The sequence below is a fragment of the Euprymna scolopes genome, chromosome 33 (assembly GCF_053919585.1).
Source record: "Euprymna scolopes isolate OS-2025 chromosome 33, ASM5391958v1, whole genome shotgun sequence".
Lineage (NCBI taxonomy): Eukaryota > Metazoa > Mollusca > Cephalopoda > Sepiida > Sepiolidae > Euprymna > Euprymna scolopes.
Genome location: NC_136514.1, coordinates 88,045,429 through 88,061,465, shown reverse-complemented (window position 1 = coordinate 88,061,465; position 16,037 = coordinate 88,045,429). Strand labels below are relative to the sequence as shown.

Here is a 16,037-nt window from a genome sequence, read left to right as displayed (position 1 = left end):
ACCACTTATCAAAGCCAAGAGGCCACTCGAGGATAAGGATTAAAGAGTGTACAGTAGAAATTGGACAATATAGTAATCGTTAGTAATGAAAATTCGGTAAATTTGTTAACTTATTTGGAACGGCTCATCAAAAACTTGTTTACGTTAGACTTGAAGACAACCATATTGTAGTCAGCCGGAAAGCAGGAAAACGGAAGACAATTCCACAGGCGTGCAGTTCTAAGAAAGAAGCTTTGTTCATGGAATCTATGTTTAGGTTTAGGCACAGATAAAGAGTGGGGGAAATTATTGATAGTGTTTTCTGCTAGACGGATGTTTCTTGTGAAAGTTTGGCGAGGGGGGCATAGATTGGAGCTCAGTTAAGCACTTGCCATGAAAATAACGATAAAGCAGAGACAAGCTCGCGACGCCATTTCTGTGGTAAAGAGGTTGCAGGGAAGCTATTAAGGCAGGACAAGTCCTTTCTAGCAGCTCCTGCCCATATGTAGCAACAGTACTCCATCCTTGGACGTACCTAGCTCTATAGGTAGAGAATTGCATCAGCAGTGAGCTATCTACTGGATTGATTGAAGGATCCCACCAGTTTTCCAGCGGCCTTGGCAACGGATTTAATGTATATGTTCCATTTCAGATCAGGAGTAAATATCAAGCCCAGAAGCTTGTCAAAACATGAGGCTTCCCCAAGACGAGAGCCATTCATTTCAATTGATACCAGATAGGGATCAGAGCGTTGATGATGTAAAGATAAAAGCTTGGTTTTAGATGCATTAAAAGTAACAAGCCACCTCTTTCCCCATTGTACCACTTGCTCAAGATCAGAAGAGAGAGAATTGGAGAGAACTTGGTCGTTTACGGTCCATCAGCATAAATGTCTATAAATGATGTAAGGATGTGATTTGGAAGATCATTAATGTAGATCTGGAAGAGGGTTGGGCCCAGGATGGACCCCTGAGGGACACCAGCATTAATACTGTGAGCTTCTGATTTCTGCCCATCAACCACTAGTCTTATGAATTTATCAGAGAGAAATGATTTAATAATTGAGATGACATTTCCAGCTATACCGTAGCTGGAGATTTTGTGAAGTAAACCTTTATGCCAGACTCTATCAAAGGCCTTTGATATGTCAAGAGCAATTGCCCTAGAATTGTTAGTTTTTTCTGAAGTGTTGGTGAAATTGTGTTTGAGGTGCAATTTATGTTCATAAATTTTAATTGTCTCGCTGATATAAAACATTGGACATGGCTAACATTTTATTTTGAAAATTTTATGAGTAGAATTGCAGTGAGATTTGTCTCCAGGCTGGACGGAGGCGATAGTTAACACAGCCAAAAAGAAAATTGAATTTTATGTGGATGATGACATATTTGCAGAAGAATTTAAAACTGTTTCCTTGCAAGTATTCGTACTGTCTGACACAATAAAAAAAAAAATGCCAGAAAAAAAAAGACTTCTAGACAAAATAGAAATGGTTGATATACTATAAAAAATAAGCAAAACATTTAACCATTTTAGCAGTGAGTTTACAAAGAAAAAATATGGCTGTTAGCATCCACTAGGTGTATCAGAATTTTTGTAGGAATTTTTGACACTCCTAACACGAAACTGCGAATAAAATATAAAAAACTCGTAATTTCTCTTTTAAAAGTGGGTTGTTTATTTTCTTTATGGATTATATTTCCAAAATAAACTATTAAAGTTGTTTTAAAAGTAATAGAAATATTTTTTTTTTATTTTTTAAAAAACTAATGAATTTAACGAACTCAATATTTTTCAATTTTTAAACTTTAAAAATCTATCAAAATTTTTCTATTGATTCTATTTTTACGATATTTTCAGTGTCAATGTGAAATTTTATGCTCTTTCCAATAAACCGAATATAATATTTTAGACAAACGTTTTTTTTAATTCACGCTCCCCCCCATTTTCAAATGTCTATTAAAAAGTAAATAATTAATTTACTCACCAAAGTTTTATATATCACAAATTGAAGATAAAAGATCAATAAATAATATATTCAAATTTAAAACAAAACAAAAACGTAGTGTTTTTTTAGAAATTTACCTGTAAAGTCCGAAGTTTAAAACCTTTTTTTTTTTAAACTATGTTGTTTGTATTTTTTTTTTTTTAATAAAACCTTGGTCCTTGCTCCTTTTAATTGAAAAAAGAAAAAAAAAAAAAAAAAAAGGGTTGAATTACATTTTTCGCGTAGTTATAAGCATGGAAAGATGGGGTGGAATTATTCAATATTTTTCACGAAATTTCTGACACACCTATAGTATCTATATATAATACTGTAATACCTTTAATGTATGTACGTCCGCATCAAAAAAAAAAAAAAAAAAAAATTGTTTTTCCTAATTTTTGGTAATCAGTCGGCGTCAGGATGATTACACTTTTGAAGGAGATTTTGAAGTATTTAAACTGTCAATTTCTGGTATTGATTAAAGTTTAATTTTTTTTATTATTTATCAAATTTTTTTTTTACTATTCTGTAGTTTCATTTTGTAAGGTATAATAATTAACGTACACAAAACAACGAAAATATAAAACGTTTTTGAAGGAGATTTTGAAGTATTTAAACTGTCAATTTCTGGTATTGATTAAAGTTTAATTTTTTTTATTTTTATTTCTCAATTTTTTTTTTACTATTCTGTAGTTTCATTTTGTAAGGTATAATAATTAACGTACACAAAACAACGAAAATATAAAACGTTTTTGAAGGAGATTTTGAAGTATTTAAACTGTCAATTTCTGGTATTGATTAAAGTTTAATTTTTTTATTTTTATTTATCAAATTTTTTTTTTTACTATTCTGTAGTTTCATTTTGTAAGGTATAATAATTAACGTACACAAAACGAAAATATAAAACGTTTTTGAAGGAGATTTTGAAGTATTTAAACTGTCAATTTCTGGTATTGATTAACATTTAATTTTTTTATTTTTATTTATCAAATTTTTTTTTTTACTATTCTGTAGTTTCATTTTGCAAGGTATAATAATTAACGTACACAAAACAACGAAAATATAAAACGTTTTTGAAGGAGATTTTGAAGTATTTAAACTGTCAATGTAATTTTTTTTAAAACGAAAAAAAAAAAAAAAAATGAGAAATTTGTTTTTCTTTATTTTAAGTAATCAGTCATTTTTCTGTCTATGATTAAAGATTATTTTATTTTTTATTATTATGTACAAATCTATTTTTAAAAAAGTAAAAATTACAACGTTCAAAGAATTTGCACAAGATAAAGTGTTTTTTTTTGTCTCTCTTAAATAAGGGAAGCATTTTTTTTCGCTAATTGGAAAACAACTTGTTTAGTTTTTGTTGATTAATTAACATAGTTTAATTGTAACAGGTTGTTTACTTTTGTTCTGTGTAATACGTTAATTAATAAGTTTATTTTGTTAATTAACATTGTTATATTTTTAAGTTTGTTGATTAACTTCGCTAACTTGTTTCCTTTTCATAAACTGCTTCAGCAATTTCCGGAACTCTGCTACAGTAATCGTGTAATCATCATCATTATCATCTTTTTTTTTTTTTCCATTTAACATTCTTTCATTGTTCTACTGATTATTTCAGCGTCCTAAATTATATCTTACAAAATATGCTTATTTTTGCTATGTTTATGCTGGTTATCTCCCTTAGATTTAATGATCCGTTGACATAAGCGCCTACCTTGTTTAGTGTGAAGAAGAGTTTTTTTTTTTTTTTTTTACATAAGGCATCACCACATTATCAAGGCCCAGAGGCCACTCAAGGATAAGGGTTAAAGAGTGTACAGTAGAAATTGGACAATATAGTAATCATTAGTAATGAAAATTTGGTAAATTTGATAACTTATATGGAACGGCTCATCAAGAACTTATTTACTTTAGACTTGAACACAACCATATTGTAGTCAGCCGGAAAACGGAAGACAATTCCACAGGCGTGCAGTTCTAAGAAAGAAGCTTTGTTCATGGAATCTACGTTTAGGTTTAGGCACAGATAAAGAGTGGGGGGAATTATTGATAGTGTTTACAGCTAGACGGATGTTTCTTGTGAAAGTTTGGCGAGGGGGGACCATAGATTGAAGCTCAGTCGAACACCTTCCATGAAAATAACGATACATCAGAGACAAACTCGCAACATCTCTTCTGTGAGATAGAGGTTGCAGGGAAGAGAAAAGGACATCTCCTACGAGGCTACGAAGTCTATTTTGAACTCTATCAAGGCAGGACAAGTCCTTTCTAGCAGCTCCTGCCCAGATGTGGCAACAGTATTCCATCCTTGGACGTACCTGGCTCTTATATAGATAGAGAATAGCATCAGCAGCGCAGCACCAGTGAGTGAGATATTTACCGGATCGATAGAAAGATCCCACCATTCTCCCAGCGGCCTTGGCAACAGATTTGATGTACGTGTTCCATTTAAGATCAGGAGTAATGGTCAAGCCCAGAAGCTTGTCAAAACTTGAGGCCTCGAGAAGACGAGAGCCATTCATTTCAATTGATGCCAAAAGAGTTTTAAAAAATTACTCTCGAATATTTATTAATTTTTTTTTTTGCAAAGAAGCCATCTTTGTAAACAAGCATGTTAAGGGAGATAACTCATGATAAGAGTTATCTACCTTGCACAAACATTTTATACTTGTGTCTGGAAGTAAGATGTAAAGTGTCTTTATTTCTAAGCATAACTTAAATCCGCAAGGGAGATAACTCCTAGTATGAGTTATCTCCCTTGCACGTGCATTTTTATCGTGTTTCTGAAAATGTTTCTTGCTCGTTTGTGACTAAGCTGATAGTATTTTTTCTTTTTGATATATTTAATGTATTTATTTGAAATTAGGCACAAGTCCGTTTTCAATGTGGGGTAAAAAGCAGCTCCTCAAAAAGGGGGCTCTCTGGTTACCAAAAATAATAATTGTCCCAGTATAGAGGGGGTTCCCCTCCATTGACTGGTACAAATTATCTTAAGTGTAGCATCTGCAGAACAGATACTACACTTTGATCCCGGCCCGAAGGCCAAGCAAAACAGCTATAAAATTTTATGCCAAATGTGTATAATTAAAAAAAGAATAGGCAGATAAGAAAAAAAACAAAACATTACTGCATGCAAGGTAGGTACAGCTATTTCATGTGTATGCATCAGTGCATCAGTGAAAGACAACTGTTTTGTCTTTTCGTGATCATTAGTGAGTGCATCAGACCTCCCTTTCTCCCTCTATAACCCTAACCCTCTCTCTCCCTCTCTATCTATCTCTCCCTATACATATATGTATATATATATATATATATATTAAGGCACGTCTGATTGAACACGACAGTTCTTTTTTTCCGATTTTGTTGGATATCTTTTCAATTCGCCGAGTATATAGATAGAGAATTGCATCAGCAGTGAGATTTTTTTTTTACAAGGAGGTCACCACTTATCAAGTCCCGGAAGCCACTCAGGGATAAGGGTTATTGCATGTACAGTACGTTGTACGTTAGTGTTCAGATTTCATAAAGTGTCTACTTAAGGGGGCGGTTCATCAGAGCGTTGATGATGTAAAGATAAAAGCTTGGTTTTAGATGCATTAAAAGTAACAAGCCACCTCTTTCCCCATTGAACCACTTGCTCAAGATCAGAGGAGAGAGAATCGGAGAGAACTTGGCCTTTTCACGGTCTTAGATGTGCTACCATAAATAGTAGTGTCATCAGCATAAATGTCTATAAATGATGTAAGGATGTGATTTGGAAGATCATTAATGTAGACCAGGAAGAGAGTTGGGCCCAGGATGGACCCCTGAGGGACTCCAGCATTAATACTATGAGCTTCTGATTTCTGCCCATCAACCACTAGTCTTATGAATTTATCAGAGAGAAATGATTTAATAATTGAGAAGACATTTCCAGCTATACCGTAGCTGGAGATTTTGTGAAGTAAACCTTCATGCCAGACTCTATCAAAGGCCTTTGATATGTCAAGAGCAATTGCCCTAGAATTGTTAGTTTTTTCTGAAGTGTTGGTGAAATTGTGTTTGAGGTGCAATTTATGTTCATAAATTTTAATTGTCTCGCTGATATGAAACATTGGACATGGCTAACATTTTATTTTGAAAATTTTCTAAGTAGAATTGCAGTGAGATTTGTCTCCAGGCTGGACGAAGGCGATAGTTAACACAGCCAAAAAGAAAATTGAATTTTATGTGGATGATGACATATTTGCAGAAGAATTTAAAACTGTTTCCTTGCAAGTATTCGTACTGTCTGACACAATAATAAAAAAAAAAGGACTCCCGGACAGATTTATTTGATTTTGGCTGGCATGTTGAAAGAAGAAAAAAAAAACACACAGAATCGTTTATAAAAAAATAAATAAATCAACAATCTTATATATATACTGTCTAGGGATGAAATAATAAAATAAAAAATAAATAAAAAATGAATAAATAAAAATAAATAAAAAAATAAATAAATCAACAATCTTATATATATACTGTCTAGGGATGAAATAATAAAATAAAAAAAAAAAAAAAAAATAAATAAATAAAAATAAATGAAAAAATAAATAAATCAACAATCTTATATATATACTGTCTAGGGATGAAATAATAAAATAAAAAATAAATAAAAAATGAATAAATAAAAATAAATAAATCAACAATCTCATATATATATACTGTCTAGGGATGAAATAATAAAATAAAAAAAAAAAAAAAAAATAAATAAATAAATAAAAATAAATAAAAAAATAAATAAATCAACAATCTTATATATATATACTGTCTAGGGATGAAATAATAAAATAAAAAATAAATAAAAAATGAATAAATAAAAATAAATAAATCAACAATCTCATATATATATACTGTCTAGGGATGAAATAATAAAAAAAAAAAAAAAAAAAAATAAATAAATAAAAATAAATAAAAAAATAAATAAATCAACAATCTTATATATATACTGTCTAGGGATGAAATAATAAAATAAAAAAATAAATAAAAAAAAATAAATAAATAAAAATAAATAAAAAAATAAATAAATCAACAATCTTATATATATATATATATATACTGTCTAGGGATGAAATAATAAAATAAAAAAATAAATAAAAAAAATAAATAAATAAAAATAAATAAAAAAATAAATAAATCAACAATCTTATATATATATATATACTGTCTAGGGATGAAATAATAAAATAAAAAAAAAAATAAAAAAAAAAAAAATAAAAAAATAAAAAAAATAAAAATAAATAAAATAATAAATAAATCAACAATCTTATATATATATATATATATATACTGTCTAGGGATGAAATAATAAAATAAAAAAATAAATAAAAAAAAAATAAATAAAAAAAAAAATAAATAAAAATAAATAAAATAATAAATAAATCAACAATCTTATATATATATATATATATACTGTCTAGGGATGAAATAATAAAATAAAAAAAAAAATAAAAAAAAAATAAATAAAAAAAAATAAATAAATAAAAATAAATAAAAAAAGAAATAAATCAACAATCTCATATATATACTGTCTAGGGATGAAATAATAAAATAAAAAAATAAATAAATAAAATAAATAAATAAATAAAAAAAAATAAATAAAAAAATAAATGAATCAACAATCTTATATATATATACTGTCTAGGGATGAAATAAAAAAAAAAATAAATAAAAATAAATAAAAAAATAAATAAATCAACAATCTTATACTGTCTAGGGATGAAATAATAAAATAAAAAAAATGAGGGACTTACCGTATATACTTGTGTATGTGTTGAATTTCTGGGAGACTATTTTTAGATCATTTTTTTGGGATGGGGGGGGGTGTCAACTTAGATAATTTTTTTTGAAATGTTAGAGTGACTCAGCGCTCAATCATAACTAGGGCTATGATAATATTCTTTTTGTTTTGACTCTCGAGTATATATCCGACACAGACACAGGTAATCAACAGAGAACCGCATCACTCTATATAAAATATAAAAAACGTATAAGATATTAACTGATATATACTCGAGAGTCAAAATAATGAAAAGAATATTCTCTTGTCATAGCCCTAATGATAACATAGAAAATACCATTTTGTTTGTGCAGTAATCATAGTAATTAATCGCACTCCTTATAGACCCCACTTTAGTGTGTTTGCTAGCATGTAAGCACGTGCGCGGTTTTTCAGTGGGAAGCTTAAATAGCTCTTGCAATGTTCACTCTCTAGATGTGTATTCGGTGATGATATGGCTTTTTTTAAATTTTTTTTTTTAGTAGGTTAGGATATGTCGTTCTCTCCCAAGTTCAACAAGTTTTAACAATTTAATGAAACCATTTAATGGCACTTAACGCATGCGTTCACATTATTACGGTATATTACGGCTCTACAATGTATGCGTTTACGTTATTATGGTATGTAACATAAATTATGTTTAAAAACGGTAACTGCATCTGGAATCTACAGCATGTGATTGATCAAAATATCTGATTAGCAACACTGGTGCTACCAGATCAGGCTGTCTACTGGCTTCCTGAGACGAAAAGCACCTACATCGATTTTCTGTTTTTGTTTTCTATTTCACCTTTTGTAAAACTTAATTATGTTCTGCAAAAATAAAAACAAAAACAACAGCCCCCATTCCCCCCCTTCCACTCTTTTCTTTTTCTATCCTTACTACTCAACCCCGTCGGTGGGGCATAAGAATACACCGACTGCCCTCCTGCAGAGAGTAAAAACCTCTCAATGGAGCCACCTGTTGGCCGTGAGTGGCGACCCGTAATGCCTAGGAAAGGGATCCTGGTGGCTGAGTAATTGATACCTAGGGAAAACAAAGGTATCAGTGGCAACACTCCACTTTGGCCTCGTACTGGGCCAGACGGGCGGTTGGACGGGCCCGATCCAATCAATCGGCTGGTCACGTCAAGCTCTAAACCTGACTAACATAACAAGAAAATCCACTCGTACTCTCCACCTTTTTACAATAAACAGATTTAGAAAGCGGTGGCTCATGGGTCAATCGACTCGCTGGACAAATGGACTTTTCATGGCTGAAAAACAAATATTCTTACTAAAAAGAGGCTTTTGAAAAATTTTTTAGTAAAAATGGACTAACTACAGGTGCTTAGGTCTACCAACGAGACGAGTATACCTCCCGTGTATCCCTGTTGCTGTTGGGGCGAATGGGTTCCCCCCCCCAACACCTCCCATATAGGACTCCGAGGTGGGTGGGGAGCACTAGAGAAGAAAAATTACGAACTACAAAAATGGCCCACTATAAGCCTCAAAAAAGAAGTCATTCAGAAGTTTCTGATCTAACCAGCTCAGATTCAGAAACTGAAATAAACAAACAAACCTTCCCGAGATTTTTTGTAATAGAAACAATTGAAGGAGAACAAATAACAAAAATGTCTCCTTTCAAAATAGAAAGAATATTATCAAAAGAAATCAAACCAAAAACTGTAAAAAAGCAAAAAAATGGCACACTGTTAATCGAAATAACAAACCAGAAACAAGCAATCGAAATTAAAAAATGGAAACTTTTTGATAATCGAAAAATAAAAACCTACCCCCATAGAACATTGAACACTAGCAAAGGTGTAATCAGGTGCCCCGAATTAGCCCTGTGCCCCTTAGAAGAAGCAAAAAATAATCTTAAAAATCAAAACGTCATTGATATCAAAAGAATTCAGACAAAAACAAGATCCGGCGAAATCATAGACACAAACACTTACATATTAACATTTGATACTCCTCAAATACCTAACAACATAAAAATAGGATATGAAAAAATAAATACTGAAATTTATATACCAAGCCCATTCAGGTGTCACAATTGTCATCGATACGGGCACCATAAAGATCGATGTACACAACCACCAACTTGCATGAGATGCGGAGACAAAGAAACACATATTGATTGTCAAAATGCACCAAAATGCGTCAATTGCCATCAAAATCATAGCGCAAACTCAAAAGAATGCGAAAAATGGAAAAAAGAAAAAGAAACTCTCAGAATAAAATACACCAAAAACATAAGCTTTCAAGAAGCCCGTAAACTAGCAGAAAACACAAAATACTCTGAGATAACAAAAAGAAATACACAGCCTAACTTTGAACCAAATAATACAACAAAAACAAATCCTTCAAACATCCAAATTGAAATATTCACGAAATTACTCAATGAAATGAGAGAACTAATAGAAGACTTCAAAAAAACTATGAAACAAACCATCACAGAAAGTAAAGATTTTTTAAAGAATATAACCGAAATAAAACAAAGTCCCCAAACTAAAACTCTACCACAAAAACCTATTAAACTCCAAACAACAACATCCCTAGAAACAAACCTTACGACAGAAAAAATTAAGAAAAATAAACAGACCCCAAAAGAACCCCACAAGATAGATACCAATAAAAGCAAAATAAACAGATCCCGCTCATCCTCTAGATCAGGATTTCATCACCCACCACGACCCCATTCGCGATCTGAAACCCGAAACACCCAAACTAACATCGAAACTATGGACGTAGACATAAACACCAACAGTCCAAAACCAAAAGAAAATATAAACCATGACTAACAAAATCCTACAGTGGAACATAAGAGGATTAAAAATTAATATCGAAGAAATGCAAATACTTATCAAATCCTTATGTCCTGCAATAATTTGCCTACAGGAAACACACTTAAAAGAAAATGACAAAATTAACATAAAACACTACTCAATATACAACCACATAAACAAATTATCATGCAAAGCCACCGGTGGATCATCAATACTGATAAACGAAAACATTCCACACAGCAAAGTGAACTTAAAAACAAATATGCAAGCTGTTGCAATAACTGCAACACTACACAAAACAGTAACCCTGTGTTCACTCTATATACCACCAAATGAAACAATAAACGAAACAGAATTAAACAATATAATCAAACAACTACCTAAACCTTTTCTACTGTTGGGAGACTTCAATAGTCACAATATATGGTGGGGCAGTAAAAAAAACAACAAAAGAGGCCAAACCATAGAAAAAATAATTAACCAAAATGATCTATGCCTACTCAACAACAAAGAGAATACATATATGCACCCACCAACGGGAACCCTATCAGCAATCGATATAACACTATGTGACCCAACTATATACATGGATTATAGCTGGAGAACACATAAGGATGCATGCGGAAGTGACCACTTCCCAATCATAATAGAAAACGAGAATCCCAAGCCAGAAGACAAAACACCCCGCTGGAATTTACAAAAGGCAAATTGGGAAAATTTCCAAAATACATGTCAATACAGATTAATACCTGAAGCGAATCCTAACTTAGAACACATCACATATTTCAGCAACACCCTACTCACAATAGCCGAGGAGAACATACCAAAAAGTTCCACTACTACAAAATATAACAAACCCTGGTACAATAAAGAATGCAAAGAAGCTATAAGAGCCAGACGTGCAAACCTAAGGAAATTCAAAAACAGTCCAACGAAAGAAAATTTGGACACCTATAAAAACAGCAAAGCCAAAGCACGGAAAACTATCAAAGAATCAAAACGGAACTCGTGGAAAGACTATGTAACAAAAATTAATCAAAACACAAAACCCAAAAAAGTATGGGAGATGGTCAGAAAAATAGCAGGAAAAAATACAAAGAACCCTATTAAACACCTTATATGCGACAACACAAAGATTACCGACAAACAAAATATCGCAAATAAATTAGCAGAACAATTCTCAATGAACTCATCATCAAAAAACCAAAATAAAAAATTCCAAGCTATAAAGAAAAATGAAGAAAAAATAAAAATAAACTTCAAATCAAAAAATGAAGAAAACTACAATCAATTATTCAACAGTGCAGAACTAGAGGAGGCAATAAACAAATCTCCCGATACAGCAGTCGGCCCCGACGAGATCCATTATCAATTCCTCAAAAAACTACCAAAACCATCACTGGACTACTTATTACAAATTTACAATGAGATATGGATAACTAACAACATTCCAAAAAACTGGAAGCAGGCAACAGTAATCCCAATACCCAAACCAAAAAAAGACCATACAAACCCAACAAACTACCGACCCATTGCACTAACTAGTTGTTTGTGCAAAACTTTTGAGAGAATGATTAACGAAAGGTTAAATTGGTACTTGGAAAGCAAAAATCTAATTACAGAAAGCCAGTCGGGTTTCAGGAAAAATAGAAGCCCCACCGATCACTTAATAAAACTGGAAACACGCATAAGAGAAGCATTTGCAAAAAAAGAACATCTAATAGCAATTTTTTTTGACATGCAAAAGGCGTATGACACCGCTTGGAAATACGGAATCCAAAAAGACCTGTATGAACTAGGACTTAGGGGTAGAATGCCAGAAATTATCAGAAATTTCTTAACAAATAGAAACTTCCAAGTACGGATGGACAACACTTATTCAGTCCAAAAAGATCAAGAAATGGGGGTCCCCCAAGGCAGTATCCTGTCTGTCACCCTTTTCAACATTAAAATAAACAATATCATAAAAAACATAGACCCAGGAATTGAAAACGCCCTATACGTGGACGACCTACTTATATACTACCAATCTAAATATATACAAACAGCCGAACGCAAACTACAACTCTGTCTGAATAAAATAAACAAATGGGCCATAGAAAATGGATTTACATTCTCAGAGGAAAAAACTAAATGCATCCACTTTTGCAAATTACGAAAATTCCACCACGACCCCAACCTGAAAATGGATAACAAGAACATCCCACTCACCGACCAACATAAATATTTAGGTATTATATTCGATAAAAAATTGAACTTTATACCGCATATAAAATATTTAAAAGCAAAATGCCAAAAGACAATGCAATTGATCAAAGTCCTAGCACACACCGATTGGGGTGCAGACAAAGTCACATTATTGAAATTATACCAAACTCTAATCAGATCTAAAATGGACTATGGATGCTTCATCTATGGAGCAGCAAGGAAGTCCTACATAAAAGAACTAAATACAATCCATCATCAAGGATTAAGATTAGCCTTGGGAGCATTTAGAACCTCTCCAGTAGAAAGCCTCTATATAGAGGCCCACGAGCCTCCACTGATTCTAAGACGACAGAAGTTAGCGCTACAATATTACCTAAAGCTGGTATCATGTCCAACAAATCCTGCATATCAATGTACCCTCCACCCACAATACACACATCTCTTCAACAAGAAAGAAAATATCAAGCATTACAGCCTCCGGATAAAAAACCTTCTCACAGAAGCCCAAATGGACATTACAAAAATACATAAATATAACAAATCAAAAACTCCACCCTGGATGATCAAACAACCACACATAATATTAAAATTAAATAAATATCCCAAAACGAAAACCCACCCATCAACCTTCCATGAAGAACTACTTATCATCCAGAATACATACAAAGAATATACACAAATTTACACTGACGGATCAAAAGATGGAGATAAAGTAGGATGCGCAGCCATCCACAAAAAAATAAAACTAAAGAAAAGGCTCCCAAACGAATCTTCTATTTTCAGCGCAGAAGCAACAGCCATAGATTTGGCACTGAATATAATAACCAATGATGACCATCAAAAATATATCATATTTACTGACTCACTTTCAATACTCATATCTCTAAAAGAAAAAAAAATGACAAACCCACTTATTACAAAATTGCTAAACAAAATAGATGCCATAACCATGAAAAAAAACATTATCTTTTGCTGGATACCAAGCCATATCGGCATATACATGAATGAACAAGCAGATAAGGCAGCAAAGGAAACTCTGCAACAAAACCACATAAGTGGAAAAATCCCCTATACAGACCTAAAGACTAAAATAAACACATATTTGAAGAGAAAATGGCAAGAAAACTGGAGCTCATGCACCAAAAACAAATTATTCCAAATAACACCAAATATTGGAACAAGAGACACCAAAAAGTTAACAAGAAAGGAAGAGGTAGTAATGACCAGACTGCGAATAGGTCACACTCACATCACTCACTCATATTTACTAAAAGGGGAGGAGACACCAAACTGTATAACGTGTCAAGAACCCTACACAATACACCATATACTGACAAACTGCATTGACCTTGAACAAATCCGAACAAAGTATTACCAAGAAAAAAATCTGAAAACAATATTAAACAAGATTGATCCCCAAAAAATTATCAATTTTCTGAAAGAAACTAAAATATACTCAAAAATATAAGGAAAGACCCCCCCCCCCAAAAAAAAAAACCAAAAAAAAAAACCTTAAGAAGAACAAACCAATATTTAACACAACATAACGAACCTTTCGGCATTAAATGACCCCAAAGTGGTTGATATGCCGTAAAACAGAACAAACAAACAAACAAACAAACAAACTGATTAGCAACATTTGCGTTCGTTGCATGTAAGTGTGGCGCGGGTTCGTTCCATATATGAAAATCGAATAGACCACAATTGCATAAATGCATGTATTATCGCTTGCGGATACAGAGAAACAATTTATGTATATTGCTAATATGTCTTACAAAAAAAAAACACCAAAAAGGAAATTATCTATGCAAGCTATAAGACTGACTATTTAACTTGTTTAGAATCTGCAGTCGACTTATACACAGGTAAAACCTAAAATGACGCAATTTTTGGTCTTAAAATGTTCATCGGTTTATACACAACGGTATGATAAACAGGAAATCAATTTTGTAAAACAGGAAGTAAAAAAATATTGGTATTAATTGCTTAAAAGTAAAGAACAAGTAATGCGATTAATTTGAAGATACGCTTAAAGTTGCATAATTTAATTAATATATATTTAAACTGATCCCCTTTTTAAAAAATTAACAATGAAAAAAAAAGTCATGATTGGAAACAACTTAAAAAAAAATATTTGTGTGTGAGTTTATTGTAAAACTTTATTTTTGAAAATGAAACTATTTTTTGTTCCTTTTATTTGCAGAGGTTGGCGAGTATACTCATCCTTGTGAAGATGACGTTGTCTGCAAGAACACCACAGAAAAAATTCCTTATTTCAACGCACCCATTTATTTAGAAAACAAGCAACAAATCGGAAAAATTGACGAGATTTTTGGATCCATCAAAGATTCGATATCCTTTTTCTTGCATTTGGAATTTTTAATGTTTTTTTTTCATCGTCTGCCCATGCTTAAGGAAATGAAGTCCGTTTCTTTTGGGGAGATTGTTGGGTACTTGTTTAGAATTACACTTATTTATAAAAAAAAAAAAATTACAGAAAAATTCGTCTGCTGTATGTACTTGTCATGGAACATGTCATATTCCAAAAATCACGTAAGTTGGTTCAGTATTCTTTTTTTTTTTTTTTAAATTAAGAAAATCAAATTTTACGATTTTTATTAATCAAAAAGTTTTGATTATTTTGAATCCATATAAAAAATCTCTGGAATCGTCACTCTTGAATTTTGGCAAAATTTAAATCAACATGGCTGCTCCCAGCCTCTTCGTTGCATTTTCTCAATAGAAAAAAACAACAAAAAAACCTACTTTATCAATTTATGTAATATTTGGAATACAACACCTCAAACTTTAGATATAGAAAACCAATGAATCTTCTGCACTTTTACACAACCGTAATGTAATCTACGCATTTTTTTTTTTTTTTTTTTAAATCAATTTTCACCCCAAACAAGGCACAGTGCCACTTTGAAGTAGGGGGGTACTATCGGGGACATAAGTTGCAGGGGCATTATGAAGGGAGATGAGTAGCAAGATGTTTGTTCACATTACACTTGAACTTCTGCATGTCAGTACAGTTGGAAAAGCAGAACCTCCGGAAGGGAGTTCCAAAGTCTAGCAGTTCTGAGGCAGAAACTATTGGAGTAGAAGACTTTCTTACACGTAGGGATCTCTACTGTAAAAGGGTGGGACTTAGTTGCTTGTCGAGTTTGTTGGGGGTAGTCACGTCGAGGGGGTACAAGTGCTTGTAGTTCATCAGAGCATTCACCATTAAAGTACTTGTAGAACAGGCAGAGGGATGCAATATTTCGTCGATGGGACAGAGGCTGAAGCT

General features: G+C 32.2%; 1 protein-coding gene across 2 annotated transcripts in view; it reads left to right on the top strand.

Moving 5' to 3' along the window:
• LOC145258336 (uncharacterized) overlaps window positions 1-16,037 on the top strand; it is a 107,212-nt gene that overhangs the window by 30,168 nt on the left and 61,007 nt on the right. For both annotated transcript variants that reach the window (XM_080116502.1, XM_080116503.1), the window contains exon 4: window positions 14,949-15,097. In XM_080116502.1, coding sequence (XP_079972628.1) covers window positions 14,949-15,097 — 149 coding nt within the window. The remainder of the gene's footprint in view (window positions 1-14,948; window positions 15,098-16,037) is intronic.